Here is a 24,903-nt window from a genome sequence, read left to right on the forward strand (position 1 = left end):
TACCAATGTTGATTCAACCATTTTTTTTGCCCAGTGGGTTGTTTCATCAACCAAGCCTCTCAATTGATCAAGTGTAGGCTACTCGGGCTAATACTGTAGCCTACTCTTGAACATTGAAAGTGATAGGTTGACTAGTTGCTTAGTCCAGATGAGTTACAATTACAGCAGCAGTTACTCTTCCTTGTATCGCTCAAAACCATTTTTTAAAATTATTTTATCAATCGATAGTAGCCGATGCGTAGCTGATGTGCTGATTGAGCCACTCAAGATGTTGGAGATAGCAATTTCATTCACATGGTCTGTGCCTGTTAATCTTGGTTACATTCACAGGCCATGTGACTTGCATTCCAGCCAGACTGGGGGCAGCCGTCTCCATCTTCAGATTGATGTGTTCGCTGGTAGCGGTGTTATTAATGGAGTGGAGGAGTTATGTCACCTGGAGGAAATATAGGCAACTGCTCGAGATTGAGCATCTGGGGAGCCATAAAGCAAAGCCTGAACCCAATCACCCACACGTATCGGGTACTGCTGCAACCACACATTATTATAGAATCTGTATGTGTATTTTTGAAACATCCAACATCATTGTTCTCTCAAACTGAATCTTGTATTTTCTGAATCCCGAATGATCTGAATCCTGACAGCCTGTTTAGGCGATGTGGTTAAAATAGACTATTATATGGATCATTTTACACTACTTGGTTAATAAAACTCCAAACCCCTTTGAATTATGTCAGAGAAGGCATCTCCAGTTTAGAAAAAGCCCCTATGCACCAGTGACTCAATCTTTGAAATTATTGGAGCTGTCCAGTGTGCTCAAGAACATGTAATTCATGTGTCACCTACTGAGCGTTATCCCTTTAAAATGGGATTTTCTTTTGCACGAGATCGCAATGCGCACTTGTCTCTGATTGGCTGGTCTGTCTGACCACGTGCTGTTTTTGGAATTCAGCGGAAACAAAGTTGTAGCTAGCTATCTGCAAATGTTCTACATATGTAATCAGTAAAGAGGACGCCTGATGGCAAGCATGTAGCTAGCTATCTGCAAATGTTCTACATATGTAATCAGTAAAGAGGACGCCTGATGGCAAGCATGTAGCTAGCTATCTTACTGGTGTAGGTCAGAGGTAGACTAATTCACGTACAGTAGTTAGTGTCGACATTAGCAGGGTAATCTCTATCTCAATGAACGGAATGCAAGCTAGGTAGCTAACGTTAGTTAATCAGCATCAATCGAAAACAAAATAACAACGTTTGAAATCCTGTCTGGTGAAAGATCCATTAGCTATGTAGGTTGTGATTCTTGCTGACAGCGAACGGTCATGTTTGCCGGCTTGTTTGATTTCACAATATTGCTTGTTTAGCGCGAACACGGTTGTGTATTTGCCCTAACACCACACAGATGATTCAAATAATCGAAGCTTGATGATGAGTTGGTTATTTAAGTCAGCTGTGTAGTACTAGGGCAAAAAACTAAACTTGCACCCAGTGGAGGCTCCAGGACCGCATTTGGGGAACCCTGACATAGACGTAATATTTATCGAAGAAAGTTATATTTTGGGGTTGGGGTTGGCAAGGGTGGTCCCTGTATTTCCTGATACCAGACCCAGTATTGACACTTACTGGGATGTAATCCAAGACACGTTTGGAAAAATGTAACCCTTACATAAACCCTGACCACACCAAATATATAGCAAAATAAGGCATCTCCCAAAACAGTCAACATGCTCTCACAGTAGGCACTTGTGTGTTGAGTCTTTTGCTTTGACATTTTTCACTTGCAGAGACTGTTGTCCTGGAGACCTCAGCGGCCAAACGTCCCCCAAGGCCTGGCTCAATGAGAGGCATGAACAGTGTGGTACTGGACTCTGAATCAGATGAGGAGATATCTGGGTCATCCATTATGTTGTTGGGAGGTAAGTTAGTCACCAAACTCATCTAAATTCTGTAGACCACTCTAGGTTTACACAGGGCCGAGGAAATCTGCCCTCTTATCTGCAGCATACCTTCAACACAAAGCATGTACAAGTGATTAGGGGGATCTGATGCCAAATACATTACACATACTGTACACACACTATTCAAGATTTTGAGGACAATTTTACCAAAGCTCTCATGTTTTCATTTACATTTTAGTCATTTAGCAGACACTCTTATCCAGAGCGACTTACAGTAGTGAATGCATACATTTCATGCATTTTTTTTTTTGTTCGTTTTTTTGTACTGGCCCCCCTTAGGAATCGAACCCACAACCCTGGCGTTGTACACACCATGCTGGCGTTGCAAACACCATGCTCTACCAATACTATGGAATGGGATGGGATCTGCTGTGTCATGTTCTGTGGCCTGCTCTGTGACATGGAATTCAATGAGTTAGTGAAACGTGAACATGAAAGATAAGTTTAACTGAGATAAGCGCAATTAAGTACAATTCATCTCTGGGGTTTCTATTCCCAGCAACACAAACTAGAGACAGTGTGGTGATGTTCATGATGTGTTAATATGCCCCCCTTAATGTCTTTTTTTAGACCCAGCCCGTAAGAGGAGACTAGAGGTGTGTAACAGCTCCCAGGAGAGTGGGGCATCCAACTCCAGCAAGAAACCAGCCCTCCAGGAAGATTTAGTGGTGAGTCCACTAGGGCCGGGACAATACCAGTATCGCGATACTCGTTAGTATCGAGGCAAGGAAACAAAACACAAAGCAGATTTAACTTCTTTAGGAAAACAGCCCTAATGCTGGAAACACACATCATGTTGTCATCCAGTGCCACATTTGTGCGTTGGAAACAATATTGCAATATTGGTATCGTCCCGGTCCTCGAGTCCACCTGACTGCAGTCCAATACCTCCTCCAGCCTCCATGACACCCCCAAACCAGGGTGGGGGTGCATATTCAGTTTACACCTGACGTGTGAGTTATTTGTGTTGAGCTAGAGATTTACTGAAGTAATTTGGCTAAAGTGCCGCACTCAAGGGCACAAGAGCCGTGTGCCCCACCTGGAGTTTTGACCTTGAGGTTAGCAGTTTATTTCCCTGACCAAGATGATATACTGCCACCTTGCTTGTTCATTTGTTATTTGTCATCTCCAGTACAGAGGGGTAGGCTTGCGTGGGGAGGAGCTCACACTCTAATTGGCCTGTCTGCCTTAGGACTTCACGCGCCAGTGTGTTTTTGTCCAACCAAACAGATGTTTCTGAGGACGAGGGTCCAGAGCCCAGCTGGAAGAGCTGCAGACTAAGATCCCCGTTCTACAGACTAAGGCTGTAGAATCCCTCTCTACAGTGCCTGTGTTCTCTGTCACTGCAGTTCCACAACACATTCATCAATGCCCTAAATGTTGGCAAATGTGAACCAAAATTGTTTGAAATGTGGGAGTTACATATTAATTATTAATAATCCCTTTGACAAAAATGTGTGGTTTCGGTTTACAACTGTATCTATTTGTCTTTTCTTGCATGCACACAAGAGCTTAGAGAACCACTTCTGGAGCATGGTTGACATTTTGAGGAAATCATATAAGCACTGTGCAAGTTTTCAGAGGAGGGTGGTCCCGTGTGGCTCATTTGGTAGAGCATGGTGTTTGCAACGCCAGGGTTGTGGGTTCGATTCCCACGGGGGACCAGTACGGGGGAAAAATGTATGCATTCACTACTGTAAGTCGCTCTGGATAAGAGCGTCTGCTAAATGACTAAAATGTAAATGGGTGAGAGTTTTGTGTTTCATGGTGCATGTGTGTGTGTCTGTTATGTGTGCCTGTTTATACAAAACAAAAACATTGACATTATTTGAGGTAGCTAGTTAAATCCTTTGCTGTCTTGTAGCCCTATAGTTTCCTGTGTTAAAAGAATAGCATCAATTTGATTTATTTGAGAAAAAGTATTTGAGGCAATAGGTAGCCCAAATTCCCTCCCAGGTCCTGTAGACTGATTATTTTTCCTTCCTTAGAGAGGTCCAGTCAAGAGGACACCCAGGCATCATCATCAGCTAGTTTCCCCCCCTAAACCTCAGCATGCCAGGCAGCCAAACCCCCTGGACATCCCCCATCACTACCTCACAAGCCTACCAATGGGACCATAATTAAAACCTTCAATAGGCTGACCGAAGGAGCAGACTAAAGGAGGAAGGTGATTCCAGATCCAGGCACCAGCTCTGAGGACGAGGCCAGTGATGACTTTGATGTGTCTGCTGAGGGCATGGAGATGAACTTGGATGCCTCAGGCTAAGATCAGGAGGTTGGAACAGGGTCTAATGTGAAGGGCCAGATCCTCTGGTTTTTCTATGAGGCATCACCGGTTGAGCTGTCTCTCATCTCTGGCTGCTCTGTGAAGAAGGCCCAGAGGATTGTCGAGCTGCGCCTATTTAACGAGTGGGAGAATCTGGTGAGTGGCACAAAAAACCTGTATGAACCCACACACAGTTTTCTTTTCATCGTGATTCCTTACTGAATTCCCTATGTTACTATGACCTCTCCAAGTTTCAGTTGAAGGCCTTACTTGCTAATTGGTCTAAAGTGTGTGTGTACCCTCAGGTGGCTGTTCTCGGCGGAGGGAACGGCCTCTCCACTGACCTGGTGCAGGGCTGTTGTGCGGTCCTGAGGGAACAGGACGTGGAGCACAGCCTCTTGACCAAGTGTGAGAACATCACCAACAAGATGATGCAGGACGTGACTCAAGTGGTAGAGAGGGCTAAGGGCTTCTAGAAACAGCCTGAGATCCTCAACAGCAAGTGGGTTTAGCTGCTGTTTTTATACTCATCTCACTAACATACACATTCAGATATTTGTGTAGAATGATTTTCGTAGACAAACACAATCTAATACATGTAAATAATTGATAATAGCGCCGACAGAGAGGACTGCCTCGCTTTTAGCTCTTGGTAAACTATGCAGTATTTTGTTTTTTTATGTATTATTCCTTACATTGTTAGCCCAGAACATTTTTTGTGTTATTACATACAGCCGGAAAGAACTATTCTTACTTCCTCTTACTTAGATTTGTGTGTATTGGGTATATGTTGTGAAATTGTTAGATATTACTGCACTGTTGGAGCTAGAAACACAAGCATTTCGCTACACCCACAATAACATCTGCTAAATACGTGTATGTGACCAATAAAATATGATTTGATTTGATGTACATAGGCAGTTTTGAACGCACACACACATCCTTCTGTTACTTTGACCTCTCCAGGTTCCAGTTGAAGCCTTATCACCTAATTGGTCAAAATAGGCTGACTCTGCTACACCAGAACAACCCAAGTGGAATCCTTGCTGATGAAATGGTGACTTGTTATTCCTGACCAGTCTCCAACAGTTTATTTCAGCTCCTCTGAGACTCGGCACACATGGCATGACAACAGATGAAATCCTGTGTTATTGTGATTGGGAAGCAGGGCTCTCTTTTTGTTGTGCCAATTCAGTCTCTGTAAATCAGTGTTTGTAATGAACCACCTCCTGTCTTCTGTTGGCAGGGTTTGGGGGAAGACCATCCAGGCCATCTCTTTCCTGTTTCCTTGTTAAAGCAAGGAACAACAAAGTTCCATCACATTGTAAAGATTCCACGTTACCATGGAAACAGAGTCAACTGCACGAATGCCCGGCTGTCCCGTCTTCAGTCAGCTGTTAGTTCGGTCTTCATCCATAATCGTCGGTTATACGGTAATTGTGCCAGTCCTCGTTTTTAACAGACTGCTTCTCTGGTGGACTGTGGTGAGTGACTCATCTGTTCATTCTGAATGGTGGGACACATCATACTGTAGCCATCATGGTTAAGGCTTAACATTGATTTGATTATACAGATTTCAACTTGTTGGTTTAAGTCACCAGAAGTGAAAGGATTACCAAATATAGATTGTTTAGATTGTCCTATTTATATTGTGTGTGTTTAGGGTCTGTGGAGGGTCACAGGTTCCTTCGATATGATATTCTCAACAAACGGGTCGACTACAACATAATAATTTCCCGTAAGTCCAAAATCGAAGAATGACGGTTATGCAAGAATGACTATACACAGAAGTACACTTGAGTCTAGTAGACTACAGGTTCACATCCTACTATGTTAGCTAACTGCTGTGTGTCTTCTGAGCGAGACACTTAGCCTAAGTGCCTCTGGAAATATCCAGGGGAATTAGTGGAGATCTTGTAAAACCATCAGCCGTGTAAGTCACCCCAGCCAGGCTTTTGCTAACACTCCAATAATGATAATATATTCAGCGTTTGACTGAACCTGAAAAGGTCTTTGTAAGCTGAACCTGTGACTCATTCATTATTCATGGTAGTCAAGTGGTTGCCATGCCTTACAGACTACTTGTGGGAACCTTGTGTGGCTCCTTGAGCTGCTGTGTGTCTGCTGCCAGCTACGCTCTGACTATCGGCAATGACCGCAGCCTGTCCCGAAAGCTCAGTACGCCGAGCATGAGCTGAAGAACATGAGCTGAAGAACATGAGCTTCGCTGCTCTACCGCCACCTCTTGGCCATCAACATCAGTACATTGCTGGGGGCACCGGGGGAGGGAGGGCTTTCATTGGTCACCTTGGTTGAAACAGCAGAGAGGAAGAGGCGAAATGATAGGTTTTACTCTGCCCAAAATCTGTCCACGAAAATAAACCCACAAAGTGAGGAATTTTTTATGGGGGTCAATGGGAGAGTGTCGAAATTGGTCAACAAAACATTGAATTGCTAATTTGCTACGTGAGGCTTATTTGATTGAATAGAAGTTTCATAATGGTTAGGTTGTTACGAATGCACTGATGAGAGAGATATAATATGTGTATGGGAGCAATCAGCCAATGAAGAAGAAGGAAATGTACTATTTTAAAATGGAGATAGCCTCAACTTCTAAAATCTTAACAACTTGGACGTGCTCACATTTCCTGATTTCCTTGTGCCAAATGTTTCATTCCATCCATCCTCAACCCCAGGACGTGGGTGCTCACAATACACAATGATTCCCTAGTTGATCCTGCCATGCCTTTCTCGGTTGTCGTAGGGGGGGAAATGCTGACGTAAACAGTGAGCTGCTTTATTAGTGTGCCCATGCTGTCACAGATGCTATAATGGCACAGATACAAAGATGAGTCATATATCTATCTACTTGTATGGCCTCTTGTTCACATGCGTATCTGCCTTCTCATTGTCTAGAATGGTCCGACTCCCACCTGATCTTATCTCCTCCCATCTGCCTTCCATATCCGCGACACAGCCTGGGATCAAACCCGGGTCTGTAGTGATGCCTTTAGCACTGCGTTGCAGTCACTTAGACCGCTGCACCACTCGGGAGGCCCATCATTTAATGGTGTTTACCTTGGCCTCTAAAATGTTCCTCTTCCTGCCTGAACAATGTCTTGTTTATCTCCTGTGAGTCACCCCACTGTCTTCATTTTCACTGCAGTGTATTCTGACACCTTTTGTAAAATGCTGTATGGTATGCACTATATAAGTCTAATCAGATTTGATTTTGATTTGATCTCAAGGCAAGTAGCATCTGCTGCTGACGTGGACCCCAGTGCAAAACAACCTCCTGGAGCTCATGTCACTGCTCAACTTCATAATGCCCAATATGTTCTCCAGCAGCACTGCACAGCTTGCCAACATGTTTGTCATGGTGAGGCTAGAACACATGCTATGGGATCACTCCAAAATATTCAGCTTAATACGCAGCAAGTTTGACTCATCCAACAATCTTTATTTCCCGTCGGAAATCTTCAGAGGAGCAGAGCAGCTTTGAGATGGAGAGGATCGCTTATGCCAAACTTATCATGAAACCCTTCATCCTCAGACGTGTCAAGAGTGAGGTAGTGAATGGCTTGGTCTAAACTCATTACCTGATATGGTTATGGCATGATTTGGGACTGTGATATCATATGATGCACACTATATGAATGTTCATGTTCAGTGTGAAATCCTATGAACTTGGGCTAGGATCAGTATGTCTGGACTCGCATAGTTCGAGCGGGTCAAGGACGCCATGATGATGGCTGTTCCGTTCTCCAGACCCCTGTTGGATGTCCTGATAATTTTCTCACATGTCAGAAATTTGGGTTGTGCAGCTTGTGGAATGAGCACTGCTATGACGCGTTTGGGCAAGGACTGCTGCCAATGAGCACTCAGCATGTGAGAGCAAAACAATGATGGCGAAGAGGAAATCAACAACAACACGCACCATGTGGACCGAGGTAACGGAAGACAGATTAGTGGAGCTGTGGAGAGAACGCTGCTTCCTTTTCAATGGGTGAGTTTGTTTTACATGTCCCGCGGTGCCCCAGATGGGTTGAATTTGCGCATTTTAGACCATGGTCCTTAAGTGAAATCTCCACCCACCTGGGCCACCAGTCCATGCAAAACAAACTCCACCAATATAAGATCTGTGTCCTACCATGAGAGAAAACAAAATGATAATTTCATATTATCATTATTAAGTCCATATTCTGCACCTCTGTCTCTTTTTGATGTTTCTGTACCTGAGAATTTGCACACTAATAAAGCAGCTCACTGTTTACATCAGCATTTTTCACCCTGTGACAACCGAGAAAAGCATGGCAGGATCAACTAGGGAATCGTTGTGTATTGTGAGCACCCACGTCCTGGGGTTGAGGATGGATGGAATGAAACATTTGGGACAAGGAAATCAGGAAATGTGAGCACGTCCAAGTTGTTAAGATTTTAGAAGTTGTGCAGTGTATGACCAACATTCTGTGCCATGAGTGACAAGAAGCAGCAGCTCTACAACACCTTGATGCAGAATCTGTAGGGATCCACCAATGGAGAGAGTATGTTAGGGAGAGGAATAATGAGATAAAGGTATCTTGGTCATTTGAAAAGTGATAATATGCTTAAGGGAATACTAAAAAGAAAAACAAATTTAATTTTAAGATGCACAGATTAACTGATTTAAGACCATAGCATGTGCCCATGTGTCCTCAGAGAGAGAACTGACCAATGCCCAATACACTCATCTTCTGCACATTTATCACTGCAGTGTTTAATTGCTATATTGTAATTATTTAGCCACTATGGCCTATTCATTGCCTTACCTCCCTTATCCTACCTCATTTGCACACACTGTATATAGACTTTTTCTATTGTGTTATTGACTGTATGTTTGTTTATTCCATGTGTAACTCTGTGTTGTTGTATGTGTCGCACTGCTTTGCTTTATCTTGGCCAGGTCGCAGTTGTAAATGAGAACTTGTTCTCAACTAGCCTACCTGGTTAAATAAAGGTGAAATAAATAAAAACAGTTAAAAAGATGGTCAATCATCCACTGCTGCACCGGTAGCATTATACCACTACTAAACTGACTGCTGAGTCGACTCATGCTCAAGGTCAGACCTGAACACTTACCTGTTTTAAGAGAATTACAGTTATTGAATGAGTTTGTAACTGCTATTGGCAGTTCTACCTCCACTACCACTAATATGAAAGTTACTGCTGTTTCGTCTACTGTTACCACTGCAGCAGCTGCTGTTGATGGGGCTTCTGGAAGCTAAGGGGATTACAGTGTGTTTTGGTCAGTCTAATTGCTTTGACCCTTGACCCGACCCACCGTCACGCAGACCCAGCGCTGATCAAGGAGGATATGGACGTCATGACAGACTTTGAGCTGCACCGGCTCTGTCTGCAGTACCCGTCCGTACAAGGCTATCAGCTGAACACAGACATGCTCCTGGACTCAGGAAAACGCAACCTGCTCACACAGCTTCTGTCCTCTCTCAAAAACAAGGTAAGAAAGCTACAGTGAAAGTGGAAGTTGAACAAATGGAGACAGCTTCTTTATTATACACTAGTATGCCTCACCCGTAATGAACCAGCTATAGCCTTCTCCATCTCCCTCCCTGGGGGTTTCTTCTCCCCCCCCCCCATAAAACCAGTCACCCTTTTCTTCCCCGTTCCTCTACCTTTGTCAGACACTCCATCTCTTCCCTGCTTTCAATTACAATCACTCTTGGCTTTTCCTCTTCTAACATGCAGTCAACCACATTTCTCTCTGATCCCTCCAGTCCTGTAGTCATTAATCACTGACTGTGTTCCTCTGTCAGGGGGATAGAGTGGTGCTTTTCAGCCAGTTCACCATGATGCTGGACATTCTAGGAGATGTTCCTGAAGCACGTGAAGCATCGCTACATTCGTTTGGATGGGTCAACACCCATGTCTGACAGGTAAGAATTGTCTGATGAATCAGGGCGTTGTACTCTGTCCCTACATCTCGCAAGGCAAATCATTTTTTACCAGACTTACCTTACTATACTTTTCATTGAGTGCATATAGCAGAGGCTGTACATGTTTAGAAACAATCTATCAAATTAGTTATGTTTCATTGAGCTGTTAACTTTTCCCCCTAATAGAATATGAAAGGCTTTTGCCATTTAAGAATGGATTGATAAGTAGTTTGGACTGAAAATGGTCACAGGCAGGGACTCTGGACATTAATCTGGACATTAACTGTTAATCACAATTTTAGAAAAATTCGTATTTTTTTTAAATTTGCTAACATGCATTGGTCACAACTGAAGTTACATTGTCAAAACTCTTCACAAAGTCAGTGAAACAAGTGTATGTGGACCAATCTGTGAATCATTTTTCATTGTTTTCACACAAAATGCATTCAATGACCACATTCTCTGAAATCCATGAACTCTTTTCTCATTCATACCCCACCACCTGCAAAACTATATTTGCAGCACATTTTCAAATGCTAACACAGTGTTTCCAAAACTGTTAAAAACACATTCAAAACAGAATGATGGAAAATGTGCATTTCTGCAGTAACCAGATTGAAACACATAGAAAATCTCAGCAGAATATTTAATAATTCTAAACACAGTTGATGGCAATTTCAGCTGAGAGCCTACCCACGTGTCCTGTTTTTAGTCTCATTACCAAACAGACAAAAGAGAACGGCTTCGGAATGATGTAGTTTGGAAACATGGATCAAGGAAGACAGGTTGGTGGGGAAAGAAGAGTGGCAGGGAGAGGGAGAATGCGTGGAGGACAAAGGAGAGGAAGACCAAGAGCAGTAGTCTCCGATGAGATAAGGGCCACAATTATTGACCATGTTGTAAACCATGGTCTCTCTGAGAGAGGCTGGTTTAAGGTGGAACCAAATCTGCAGCGTTCAACAGTTGCATCAATAGTACGAATTTTCTGGCAAAACAACAGGTGAAATGTGCATCCTTCAATGATAATTGAACTACATATTACAATACAGTATTTTCACAATTTTACATGTACTGACATTTTGAAATATATTGATTGTTTTGTGTTTTTCAGTAGGATCCAAGGGTTGCCTCCCACAGGAGGGAGAGGCAGAATATTATCAGATGCTCAGGAAATTGCCATTGTTGACAATAAAACTGCTAGAAATGTGGGACAGAGTGCTGGCAGAAAATATCACTTTTGGGAATGTGAATACGGTCAGCACAACGACAATTGCTAGAGTCCTAGAGAAACATAAAATAAGGATGAAACAGTGAACGTGTGAAAGAACTCCGTTATCAATATGTCCAGGTAAGATGTCTGTTCAATAACCAAACAGGGTACATACACAGCTATTCATAATGTAAAGTACTGTAAAACTGTGGATTTACTGTATTTTAGAGAGTAATGGAGATGGAAGCCGGGCAAACTGCACATACATTCATCTTTGTGGATGGAGCTGGATTCAACCTGGCAAAAACAATCCCCAGGGGAACAAATGTGATTGGACAGAGAGCAACCGTGGATGTCCCAGGCCAACAAGGAGCTAACATCACAATGTGTGCAGCACTGTCCAATGATGGTGTGCTGTTACACAAACCACTCATTGGCCCCTACAATACAGAGAGGCTCATTTATTTTCTGGATGACCTGCATAATCGACTTGTGCCAGCGGAGGAGAGAGGGGCAAGAAACTCCCCTACCTTCATTGTTGTGTGGGATAATGTGGCATTCCACTACTCTGCTGCAGTCACAGACTGGTTAGCTGCACATCCCAGGATGTCAGTACTATTCCTGCCTCCATACTCTCCCTTCCTAAACCCCATAGGAGTTTTTCTCTGCGTGAAGGTGGAAGGTTTATGACCACCATCCACATGACCAGATGTCCTTACTGGATGCCATGAATGCGGGGTGTGGAGACACTTCTCCTGAAGACTGCCAGGGTTGGATTAGACATTCCAGAAGATGCTTTCCAAGATGCCTCGCCAGATAAGATGTGATGTTGATGAGAACTTGTGGCCAAATACAGGAGAGAGGAAGAACTAGAACCCTCACAGTACTGTACAGTATTATACATGTTGTTGTTTTTTGTCATTATTATTGCAGCCTTGGAATTTCAGGAATTTGTTTTTGTTTCAACTTTTTATTTTTCACAAGTAAATGACTATATGTAAAGATATATAGAAAAAAAGTATCTTGAAGCAAATTGCTGCATTTCTGATTCATACTTGTTACATATACTTTAGTACAGTCAATAAAGTGAAAAGGTGTTATTCTTGTTCTATAATGAAATACTGATTTATGTGAAAAATCATTAAAACTTAAGAGAAAAGTTAATTTATTTAATGCTCCGTTAGTGTTTTTTAGGTCAGTGTGTTATGAGTGACAATGTATGCTTTCTGAGTGAGAATTGTTGCGGTGTTATGGTCAAACAAGCTTAGTTTTGGAGTTGAGATTAACTGTTTGGCCAAGATGAATGTTGGTAATGCAGACTGAAGTTTTTTGAAAAAGTGGCTTCAGCATTGTCTGACGCCTGTTAGCAATTGACAAAAACGGTAATATTTTTCTTATTAATAGAAATCTCTTTATGTCAGTGGTGGGGGGGGGATCAAGAGGATGATTCTCCCATCCTCTTGTAGAATCATTTTGATTGGCCAGTGCAAGACAGAGCTGGACATCTTTGTGTTCTTAATGTCTACGAAGGCTGGAGGCCTGGCCATCAACATGACCTCAGCCTATGTGGTCATGTTGCACGACATCGAATGCAACCCCTTTAATGATATGCAGGGAGAGGACCGCTGTCATAAGGTCAGTGAGGAGAGGGAAACTGTTTACACACAAGCATTTTGCTAATGTTACCCGCCATACCCAGGCTATGTGCTTTTTTTGTGTGCTTCCTTTGAGCTTGTGTTGCTCATACACTAGATGTGAGTGTATATGCCCAATAGTAAAATTATTTCACATTTATGTTGCAGGACATTGAAGGTCATCAAGCTGTAAGGACTCTATAGAGGACATGACTGCCTCAGTCCCAGGATGGTGAGCTCACTGCCCACTCCTAACTCTCACATGAACCACAATATACTGTACCTTGTATGCTCATATCAACACAACAGCGTTCATTTTCATATAGCCTGCCAATGAACATGGTCTCTGACAGTAAAACTAGATGCATTTCAATTGTCAGGAGATGAGGACTCGATACCAGAGTACATGGCTTCCCTTCTGAAGGCATCTTTTTCTATGGTATATTGGCGATCACACAATTTAATGTGCATCCCACCACCTACTGTGCGGGACGGAAACAGGATTCCCAAAAATGGAACAAAATACCACAAAAAAAACGACCAAAAAATAAACAACTTCTCTGTGAAAAAATAAAACAGATCTGATCCCTACACAGGCTTAAGGGAAACCTGGGAGGACGGGTCTTCCACCGCCAGTACCCCTTGCAAGTCTTCAGATGTAAAATACTTAAGTCCCAAAAACTTTTCTGCCACAGCCACAAAGTTTCTTCGACTTCATTGAGGATTGTGCCGTACAGTTTATAACTATGGCAATGAATTCCTCAAAATCCACCTTTTTAACATACGGTGTCTTTTGACTGGCAGCAAACATTTACCACAGGCTGTGGTGCATCCACTACTATGTCTTCACTAACATCACTTGTTTTCTCAATTCTTTTAACTTCCATCGCATAGGAGATTCGATTGACCGCTCAAACTTTTGCCACCTCAATCTCCTTCACCCTTACAGGGCACTCAGGAACTCGGGATCATGATCCCCACCACAATTGCAACACCATCGTCCTTCTACACACCGTTCTTCAATATACTCTGTCCGTCTGCACACAATTGAAACATGGCCAAATCCTTTACAATTCTTACATTGCAATGGTTTGGGAACGAAAGCTCTTACGCCGTATCTTACATAACCAAGCTTCACAAGCGTAGGTATTTGATCTTCATCAAAAAACAACAGGACCGACAGACTTTCTTCTTTTTCTCCATTGACCCAGCGGGTCAGACGATGGGCACCAACCACACCAGGAATTTTCTTCAAGTATTCAACCTGAATATCTGTCGTCACCCCTGAGATGACTGCTTTGACGGGTGCTCTACTCCGAAGTTCAAAACTTCTTTGGATGTAAGGATTATTTTGAGGCTCACTGCAATCTTCCACTGTTCTTAAGAAATACAATTGATCAAAATAAGACCACTCCTGGTCACTCTGACAGAGTCCACTTTTCCCAGTGCGTACTTCACCATTTAACACCTCAAAACAGATTTCCCACATACAGTGCCTTGGGAAAGTATTCAGACCCCTTGACTTTTCAAATTTTGTTACGTTACAGCCTTATAATATTGATGAAATAAAAACAAATCCTCAGCAATCTACACACAATACCCCATAATGAAAGGGAAAACAGGTTTAGAAATTTTACCAAATGTATTAAATAGAAAACAGAAATACCATATTTATATAAGTATTCAGACCCTTTGCTATGAGGCTCGAAATTGAGCTCAGGTGCATCCTGTTTCCATTGATCATCCTTGATGTTTCTACAACTTGACTGGAGTCCACCTGTGGTAAATTCAATTGATTGGACATGATTTGGAAAGGCACACAACTGTCTAGAAAAAGGTCCCACAGTTGACAGTACATGTCAGAGTAAAAACCAAGCCATGAGGTCGAAGGAATTGTCTGTAGAGCTCCGAGACAGGATTGTGTCAAGACACAGGACTGGGGAAGGGTAGCAAAACATTTCTGTAGCATGGAAAGTCCCCAAGAACACAGTGCCCTCTATCATTCTTAAATGGAAGAAGTTTGGAACCACCAAGACTTTTCCTAGAGCTGGCTGCCCGGCCAAAATGAGCAATCGGGGGAGAAGGGCATTGGTCAGGGAGGTGACCAAAAACCTGATGGTCACTCTGACAGAGCTCTAGAGTTCCTCTGTGGAGATGGGAGAACTTTCCAGAAAGACAACCATCTCTACACCACTCTACCAATCAGGCCTTTATGGTAGAGTGGCCAGACGGAAACCACTCCTCAGTAAAAGGCACATGACAGCCCGCTTGGAGTTTGCCAAAAGGTACCTAAAGACTAGCAGACCATGAGAAACAAGATTTTGTGGTCTGATGAAACCAAGATTGAACACTTTGGCCTGAATGCCAAGCTTCACGTCTGGAGGAAACCTGTCACCATCCCTATGGTGAAGCATGGAGGTGGCAGCATCATGCTGTGGGGATGTTTTTCAGCGGCAGGGACTGGGTGACTAGTCAGGATCAAGACAAAGATGAATGGAGCAAAGTACAGAGATCTTTGATGAAAACCTGCTCCAGAGTGCTCAGGACCTCAGACTGGGGCGAAGTTTCACCTTCCAATAGGACAACGACCCTAAGCACACAGCCAAGACAATGCAGGAGTGGCTTCGGGACAAGTCTCTGAATGTCCTTGAGTGGCGCAGCCAGAACCTGGACTTGAACCCGATCTAACATCTCTGGAGAGACCTGAAAATAGCTGTGCAGCAACGCTCCCTATCCAACTTGACAGAGCTTGAGAGGATCTGCGGAGTATGGGAGAAACTCCCCAAATACAGGTGTACCAAGCTTGTAGCGTCATACCCAAGAAGACTCAAGGCTGTAATCGCTGCCAAAGGTGCTTCAACAAAGTACTGAGTGAAGGGTCTGAATACTTACAGTTGAAGTCGAAAGTTTACATACACCTTAACCAAATACATTTAAACTCAGTTCTTTACAATTCCTGACATTTTATCCTAGTAAAAATTCCCTGTCTTAGGTCAGTTAGGATCACCACTTTATTTTAAGAATGTGAAATGTCAGAATAATAGTAGAGAGAGTGATTTATTTCAGCTTTTATTTCTTTCATCACATTCCCAGTGGGTCAGAAGTTTACATACACTCTAATTGGAATCAGGAGTCAGCTAACCTGGAGTTCAATCAATGAGACGAGATTGAGGATGTTGGTTACAGCTGCCCTGCCCTATAAAAAACACTCACAAAATGTGAGTTTGCTATTCACAAGAAGCATTGCCTGATGTGAACCGTGCCTCGAACAAAAGAGATCTCAGAAGACCTAAGATTAAGAATTGTTGACTTGAATAAAGCTGGAAAGGGTTGCAAAAGTATTTCTAAAAGCCTTGATGTTCATCAGTCCACAGTAAGACAAATTGTCTATAAATGGAGAAAGTTCAGCACTGTTGCTACTCTCCCTAGGAGTGGCTGTCCTGCAAAGATGACTGCACGAGCACAGTGCAGAATGCTCAATGAGGTTAAGAAGAATCCTAGAGTGTCAGCTATAGACTTACAGAAATCTCTGGAACATGCTAACATCTCTGACGAGTCTACGATACGTAAAACACTAAACAAGAATGGTGTTCATGGGAGGACACCACGGAAGATTTCACTTCTGTCCAAAAAAAACATTGCTGCATGTCTGAAGTTCACAAAAGAGCACCTAGATGTTCCACAGTGCTTCTGGCAAAATATTCTGTGGACAGATTACACTAAAGTTGAGATGTTTGGAAGGAACACACAACACTGTGTGGAGAGAAAAAAGGCACAGCACACCAACATCAAAACCTCATCCCAACTGTAAAGTATGGTGGAGGGAGCATCATGGTTTGGGGCTGCTTTGCTGCCTCTGGCCTGGACAGCTTGCTATCATCGACAGAAAAATGAATTCACAAGTTTATCAAGACATTTTGCAGGATAATGTAAGGCTATTGAAGCTCAACAGAAGTTGGGTGATGCAACAGGACAATGACCCAAAACAAAGAAGTAAATCAACAACGACCCAAAACACAGAAGTAAATCAACAACAGAATGGCTTCAACAGAAGAAAATACGCCTTCTGGAGTGGCCCAAGCAGACTCCTGACCTCAACCCGATTTAAAATTCTGTGGCATGACCTCGAGAGCGGTTCACACCAGACATCCTAAGAATATTGCTGAACAGAAACAGTTTTGTAAAGATGAATGGTCCAAAATTCCTCCTGACCGTTGTGCAGGTCTGATCCGCAACTACAGAAAACGTTTGGTTGAGTTTATTGCTGCCAAAGGAGGGTCAACCAGTTATTAAATCCAAGGGTTCATATACCTTTTCCACCCTACTGTGAATGTTTACACGGTGTGTTCAATAAAGACATGAACATGTATAATTGTTTGTTATTAGTTTAAGCAGACTGTGTTTGTCTATTGTTGTGACTTAGATGAAGTTCAGATCAAATTTTATGACCAATATATGCAGAAATCCAGGTAATTCCAAAGGGTTCACATACTTTTTCTTGCCACTGTAGCTCAATGGTCTGCTTCATTCGAGCTCAGCATACACTTCCACCGTCTTTTCCTTCTTCCGAAGCCATCACTGGGGCTTTATCTATTCGTCTGGAGGGGTCCTCATGGTTGTTGATTGTCACGGTATTCAGAGCCATGGCTGCAGTGGCGTACTGCAGTTTCGCAAGGCCCCGCAATGCCAATTATTAAAAACATTTTAAGAATACATTTTGTTTTATGAAAACAATTACTGCAATTCTCCAAATGTTTCCATGGGGCAGGGAGACCATTTCCAGATGTATAGCCAGTCTCATGCTATTCTACAAACGTTGCCATGAGGCTGAGGAAATGTTACTGTTTTAAAGATTGGCAGGGCATTCCGTCTGGTTGGCTGCGCAACTGCATTGCAGCAGTGATCATTGTGGACACAGCGGTAAGATTCGAATTGTGCCCGCGGGAGGGAGGTTGAAGAACAGAACATTAGCTATCTCGAAACACTCAGTCAACTACGAGTTGATAACTTTGGGTAAGTTACTCTGTGTTACTTGGGTTTTTAACGTCAGGACATGGTTTTGACTAACTGGACGGTTGAGCCAGTGTGGATTCAGATAAGCTAACTATCTAGCTAGTTAACGTTAGCTATCCATCGTTGTGACTACATTTTTTTAATGTAATATTATTTAACTAGGCAAGTCAGTTAAGAACAAATTCTTATTTGCAATGACGGTCTACCAAAAGGCATCCTGCAGGGACGGTGGCTGGGGTTAAAAATAAAATACATTTTATAGGACAAAACACGCATCACGACAAGAGACACCACAACACTACTATATACATAAAGACATAAGACAACAACATAGCATTGTAGCAGCACAAAACATGGTACAAACATTATTTGGCACAGGCCAAGAAGGTAGAGACAACAATGCATCACGCGAAGCAGCAACAATTGTCAGTAAGTGTCCATGATTGAACTCAATGTGGTTGAATGCAGCCAGCTACTCGCGAAATTCATATATTGAGCTAGATAGGATTGACAGTCTAGGAGGTTGATTATGTATTTTCACTTCCTAGCTAGTCTTTTTTTCCCCCCAAACACTTTACATATAACTAGCTACTGTAAGAATGTTGTAACGCTTCAAATGCGTTCTTTATTGGCAACTGTTACTTGCAACGTTTTTAGAAAGGCATTGTTTTCCTGAAGCTTTGTTTTTTGAGACAAAAGACATCAAGCGATAACAAAAAGAAACAATGGGGTAATTAACCGTTATATTTTGGGTTATGATAGTGGAAGACATTTAATAAGCCCATGAGGCATTTAGGCTAAGGCATTCTTCAAGATTCATTTGTCAAAATGAACATTGGCTGAACAGCAGGAAGTCTTCCAGCCTGTGCCTTTTTTCATTTTATTGAACAGCTGGGCCTTTTCCCATCTTATTTTTCAGCAATATGAGTCATTGTGAGCTTGAGGATATAACCCTGCACTTGAATGACAGGATTTCATCCACAAGACGTGTCTTGGAGCTGCGGACAATTGGTATGATGAACTGAGATGTGTGTATTTATGTAATGTATGTATGTATGTATATAATAATATATATAGCTTGTTATCTCATGTATTTAAACACTGTTTCAGCTAACAGGAATTCAATGGTTTTGCATAACTTAATTTAAACTTTAAACTTTGATTTATTCCCTATTTTCAGCAAAAGATCAAGACAAGCGGGTCATTCTAGGGAAGATAGGACAAGATATCCTTGCAATAGATGGACTCCTTGACCAGTTTGAGAAATGTGTTGGCCGCCAAAAAGACCTACTTAAGCATTTAAAGGTATTTCATGCGTTCTTCACAATACATTTTTAGATGGGTCCTTTTAGCTTGTCTGGATTGCAATATCTTTAAGTATGCTATTTGTACTGTATGTCAGTGTGAAATTTGTTTTTTGTTTCACAGGAACTAGAGGGTTTCTTCGAGGAGGATGTGCAGGATGGAAAGAACCTTAGGGACAACATGCCCACACACATGCCCAGGAAGGGACAGCCAGCAGTCCAGTAAGGAGTGTGTGTGTGTGTGTGTGTGTGTGTGTGTGTGTGTGTGTGTGTGTGTGTGTGTGTGTGTGTTGGAGGATGTCATAATTGTTTTTATTTAACTAGGCAAGTCAGTTATGAAAAAAATCGTATTTACAATGACGGCCAAACCGTTACGACGCTGGGCCAATTGTGCGCCGCCCTCTGGGACTCCCAATCACAGCCGGTTGTGATACAGCCTGGAATCGAATCAGCATCTGTAGTGACGCCTCTAGCACTGAGATGCAGTTGCCATAGACCTCTGCGCCACTCGGGAGCCCAGAGGAGAAGCTACTGAGTACAAACCAAGTAAATGTGTTGTCCTCTATTTTGCCCCTCCTTTGATATCCCAGCGGAATAGGGCCTGTGGGTCAGAGTGGACCTGTGAATGTGCAGCCAGTCCAGCAGGTTCACCCCAGGAAAACCTCAAAAAAACAGATCAGAGAGATGGAATTCATCACCAGCCCAGAGTTTGATACCATCCCTCAGTGAGTCTTCCTCAGCAGCACTATATCCACATACTACAATGTAGCTTTATTTATTTAAATGTTTTTTTTTCTTTATTGTTATTGTAAGATATATTTCTTCTGTAACTCTCTCTCTCTCTAGGTACATGAAAGGCCGTTTGACATATGAACAGCTAAACACTGCTGTGGAAAACATTAACACAGCCGTAACAGGGAAGTACAAGATCTTGAACCAGCCAGCAAAAACCCTTAACAATGCCACACGCAAGCTTCATCAACGATTTAAGGAGGAAGAGAACAAGGACACAAAAGGTACCTCAGTCAAACTACTCTGTTCTAAAGAAGGCTCTCTGCTTTGCTGTCCTTTGACACACAACAAGGTTGGTCATTGCATTGAGTAATTGTCTCTAAGCAAGGGCCATTATCTTCTCTGACCCAGATGGCATTGTTATGACAACCTGCATACTAATGGAAACAAACTATCACACTACTCCTCTGTGTTCCCTACAGGTCTGTTTTTCATTGTAGAAGCTGACATTAAAGAGTTCACTCAGATGAAGGTGGACAAGCGCTTCCAGAGCATCCTCAGCATGCTGCGTCACTGCCAGCGTCTGCGAGAACAGCGAGGGGGAGGCATCACACGCTACGTCCTGCTGTGAAAGGAGCAGAGATGGAGAAAGGGGGGTTGTCACTGAGCTTGATCTGAATGCATTGAGTTGTCCTCTGTCTCTAACATGATCGGCTACAACATCTGTCATATTGACTGAGGGAGGGGTGAAAATAATTATATTGAGAATAGTGGTTGTGGCTCAAAACATATATGTGCCTAGTGAAGAATAATTGTTTGGGGTGGGTGGAGGTTTGTATTTGAACTTAGTTTCGTTCATGCAACATTTTTTTTAATTCAAAGGTTGTTGTATTAGCTCATTTTAATTGTATCATCAATGTGACTTTGTCCATAACAACCATGTTTTATACAGGTAGAAAGGCAATAAATATAAAAAAAATAGTTAAACAAATCTTTTGGATCAATTATTATATTAATGTCAATTGTGTGCAATGTGTAATCTCTTTCCAGGTACCACTTGACATTGCAGGATGCACATAATAAGTTGTATCTTATTCTTCCCTACAAGGATGTGCATTTGTTTTTATAAGGGCACGGTGTGGTTGCTTTGATGTTTGATCCTGTTGGTTACTAATTTTAGCTGTATAAGTTAACATTTCACCAGTTTCAGTTAGGCATCTTTATTTTGGATGTCACATTTGCCCTCATTGAAGACATTACATTGAACCAGGGACTAGCTACATGCATATCACATGCCTAGACACTCCTGTTAAGTGGCAATATCTGATTATCTTGTACGTTAATTTTGGATTGGCCATTTGTGACTAATGATAACTACGCAATGCCCAACTATATCACTACTTGTTTGTGAATTATAATTGCTAGTGCTATTTTAGTTTTAATGCATTTTTACATTTTAGTCATTTAGCAGACACTCTTATCCAGAGCGATTTAAAGATAGCTAGGTGGGACAACCACATCACAGTCATATTAAGTACATTTTTCCTCAAAGTAGCTATCGCTAGAAAGGGGGGTTGGGGGGGGGGCTGCTGCTGCTCTGTGGGATTATTTATTATTTCAAATACCAACGGACGAATCTGGATTTGGCGGATACGAGGAGAACGCTACCTGCCCGAATGCATAGTGCCATCTAAAGTTTACTGGAGGAGGAATAACGCTCTGGGGCTGTTTTTCATGGCTTGGGCTAGGCCCCTTAGTTCCAGTGAAGAAAAAAACCTTAAGGCTATAGCATACAATGACAATCTTCCAACGTTGGCAACATTTTGGGCAAGGCCCTTTCCTGTTTCAGCATGACAATCCCCCTGTGCACAAAGTGAGGTCCAAATGGTTTGTCGAGATCCGCGTGGAAGAACCTGACTGGCCTGCACAGAACACCTGATCTCAACCCCTTTGAACGCCTTTGGGATGAATTGTGAAGCCGACTGCGAGCAAGGTCTAATTGCCCAACGTCAGTGCCCGACCTCACTAATGCTCTTGTGGCTGAATGGAAGCAAGTCCCGGCAGCAATGTTCCAACATCTAGTGGAAAGTCTTCCTGTAAGAGTGGAGGCTGTTATAGCAGCAAAGGGGGGACCAACTCCATATTAATGCCCATGATTTTGGAATGAGATGTTCGACAAGCAGGTGTCCACATATTTTTTGTGTATCTGTCCTGACCTCACTTCTGTGAGTACTGTAAATCCACATCAAAAGTATTAAAATGTCAAGAGTAGACCACCATGTCAGTATTAACAGATAAATGTGGCTTTACAAAACAAGTGCAGTTATTGTTACCTTATTGTTTTGGAAATGAGTGTAATAGCTCTGAATAACTTTTTTTCTCAACAAACTAACAACTTCAGTTGGATACATGCCAATGAAAATTAGAAATGGTTTGAGATCCATAAATGTTTGACTGACCCAACCTCCATAGCGTCACGGCCACCCTCTTGGTGTTACTGCAGTTCATAAAGGAGCTGGTGAACACCACATGCCAACAGCAGCATAGGATCTCCTAGGAGCAGTGGGAAGTGACTTATCTGGTCCTTCATCGTCTGCATCTGGGTCCTCCAGAGGTCTCTGTTTATTTGAAGGTGTGGTTACTATTTGATGTAGTAGAACATTAATTATGATGATTTTGTCCACCACACTTTCCAAAAAGAGATGCCTGTTATTGAACAACCTGTTTGTCATTGGCAGTGCTGTGATGATGCTGTTGTGCAAAACGGCCATGTCCTTTGAGATGATCATGGTTGGACATTTCCTCTATGGCGTTAATGCAGGTCCGCTGATTTCATCTTATGAATTGATATCATTATTTTACTGTAGGCCACAAAACAAGGTCATCTTTATACCTGTCTTTTAATATCTCACTAGAGGAATTATGCTGACAAACTGTGTCTGTGATATGGTCTGTCCTTTCCAGTGTGTGCTGCAGGTGTTAGCCTCAGTCTCCACCCAATGTGGTGATGTAATGTACCCTTTAACGGCTGTGAGGAATGGTGGTTTGTGTCTATGGGGAAGTTCTCAGCTTCTGGGGATCAGGTGAGCTGTCGGTTCTAGTGTGTCAGTCAGGGATGCTTATATCAGTTTAACCCGTGGTGAATGAACACTATGTGATAGCCTTCTGTCCTTGCAGTGAGTTATTGGGGACAGAGGACAGGTGGTTGCTGGGCTTCAGTGGTGCGACCGCCATGCTCTAGCCTGCCACCCTGTCCCTCCTCCCAGAGTCACCCCGATACCTGCTGCTGGACCGGGGCGACCACCAGGGCTGTGAGAAAGGTAAGCACCTGGGTGGAGCTCTGTGAGGAATATGGACAGGTAACAGGTTGCCTAAGGAAAACTACCTCACCAAAAGTGTACTTGCAATTAGTGTTATCATAGTCATCCTCACAATCATCATTATGCCTGACTCAGCTGTCTTTATGTCCTTTTCCACCTGTGTATCTTATTTGGCCTTTCCCTCTGTAGCCATCCGCAGGCTGTGGGGCAGCAGAGACCACAGTGTGGAGGTGGAGGAGATGCTAGTGGAGCAGGCCTCCCTGAAGGGGGTCCACAGCAACACTGTGGTGGACCTGATCCTGGACCAGGCCGTACACTGGCAACTCCTCGCCGTCCTCGTCACCTTCAATGCTGTGAGTTGATGCATGAAGTCGATCCATGAGATCAGTGTGTTTAGAGTTAGAGTGAGCAAAAGGGTATACAAATGTAGAATGGCATGGTCATGTCATTTTCTGATCAAAGCCTACCTAGAATCTTACGTTTTTTTTCAATTAGATACAGTATGTCTGATTGACTGAGTGATGAACTTTGTCATTTTGCTCCTCTTCAGATGTGCCTTTACTAATTTGACGAGTTCCATATGACGAGGATCCCCACCCACCAGTTGCGCCATGTTGCCTTGGGAACCAGTCTGTGTGAGATTTCCACCTCTGTGACCTGTGTGAGTCCTATTTCACATATCCCTCACCACTAACCCTAATTAACCCTATATTAACATTGATGAACACTGTGAAATGAAAATGACCGTTCTTCATGTTTTGGTTGACCTTTAAAAGGAGGGGTTTGACAACAGAGCTTACATGTTATCAAGCCTGTAATTACAGTGCGTTCAGAAAGTATTCACACCCCTGGACTTTTTCCATATTTTGTTGCGTTACAGTCTGAATTTTAAATTGATTAAATTGAGATTTTGTGTCATTGGCCTACACACAATACCCAATAATGTCAAAGTGGAATTATGTTTTTAGAAATGTTTACAAATTAATAGAAAATGAAAAGCTGAAATGTCTTGAGTCAATAAGTATTCAACCCCTTTGTTATGGCAAGCCTAAATAAGTTCAGGATGCAATTGTCTGTAAGGTTCCTCAGTCGAGCAGTGATTTTCAAACAGAGATTTAACCACAAAGACCAGGGAGGTTTTCCAATGCCTAACAAAGAAGGGTACCGAGAGCAAGGAAACCGGTCAGGGATTTCACCATAAGGTCAAAGGAGGCTTTAAAAGTTAGAGTTTAATGGCTGTGGTAGGAGAAAACTGAGGATGGATCACTAACATTGTAGTTACTCCACAATAAAAACCTAAATGACAGAGTGGAATTAAGAAAGCCTGTACAGAATAAAGATATTCCAAAACATGCATCCTGTTTGCAATAAGGCACTGAAGTAAAACTGCAAAAAATGTGGCAAAGGAATGAACTTTATGTCCTGAATACGAAGTGTTATGTTTTGGGCAAATCCAAAACAGCACATCACTGAGTACCACTCTTCATCATTTCAAGCATGGTGGTGACTGCATCATGTTATGGGTATGCTTGT

General features: G+C 42.6%; 3 protein-coding genes across 3 annotated transcripts; all 3 read left to right on the top strand.

The window, feature by feature from the left end:
- Nucleotides 1–947: 947 nt before the first annotated feature.
- LOC106565060 (uncharacterized) lies at nucleotides 948–12,535 on the top strand. Its single transcript, XM_082955314.1, has 12 exons — nucleotides 948–1,289; nucleotides 1,785–1,916; nucleotides 2,238–2,626; nucleotides 3,947–4,380; nucleotides 4,530–4,726; nucleotides 5,191–5,281; nucleotides 5,471–5,657; nucleotides 9,555–9,721; nucleotides 10,038–10,157; nucleotides 10,870–11,157; nucleotides 11,269–11,505; nucleotides 11,596–12,535. The coding sequence occupies exons 6-9, from the start codon at nucleotides 5,279–5,281 to the stop codon at nucleotides 10,152–10,154; spliced, it is 474 nt and encodes a 157-aa protein (XP_082811440.1). The 5' UTR covers nucleotides 948–1,289; nucleotides 1,785–1,916; nucleotides 2,238–2,626; nucleotides 3,947–4,380; nucleotides 4,530–4,726; nucleotides 5,191–5,278; the 3' UTR covers nucleotides 10,155–10,157; nucleotides 10,870–11,157; nucleotides 11,269–11,505; nucleotides 11,596–12,535.
- A 5,442-nt stretch (nucleotides 12,536–17,977) lies between these two features.
- On the top strand, nucleotides 17,978–21,034 carry ska1 (spindle and kinetochore associated complex subunit 1). The gene is given in 7 exon segments (NM_001146667.2): nucleotides 17,978–18,014; nucleotides 18,934–19,025; nucleotides 19,195–19,319; nucleotides 19,443–19,540; nucleotides 19,909–20,043; nucleotides 20,165–20,334; nucleotides 20,533–21,034. Coding segments are annotated over 6 exon segments (765 nt in total). The 5' UTR covers nucleotides 17,978–18,014; nucleotides 18,934–18,937; the 3' UTR covers nucleotides 20,682–21,034.
- A 1,364-nt stretch (nucleotides 21,035–22,398) lies between these two features.
- On the top strand, nucleotides 22,399–23,732 carry slc2a11l (solute carrier family 2 member 11, like). The gene is given in 8 exon segments (XM_045700555.2): nucleotides 22,399–22,404; nucleotides 22,554–22,621; nucleotides 22,623–22,670; nucleotides 22,705–22,871; nucleotides 23,027–23,114; nucleotides 23,116–23,133; nucleotides 23,228–23,370; nucleotides 23,560–23,732. Coding segments are annotated over 8 exon segments (711 nt in total).
- The last annotated feature ends 1,171 nt before the right edge of the window (nucleotides 23,733–24,903 follow it).

This window comes from Salmo salar, chromosome 01 (assembly GCF_965601325.2).
Source record: "Salmo salar chromosome 01, fSalSal1, whole genome shotgun sequence".
Classification (NCBI taxonomy): Eukaryota; Metazoa; Chordata; class Actinopteri; order Salmoniformes; family Salmonidae; genus Salmo; species Salmo salar.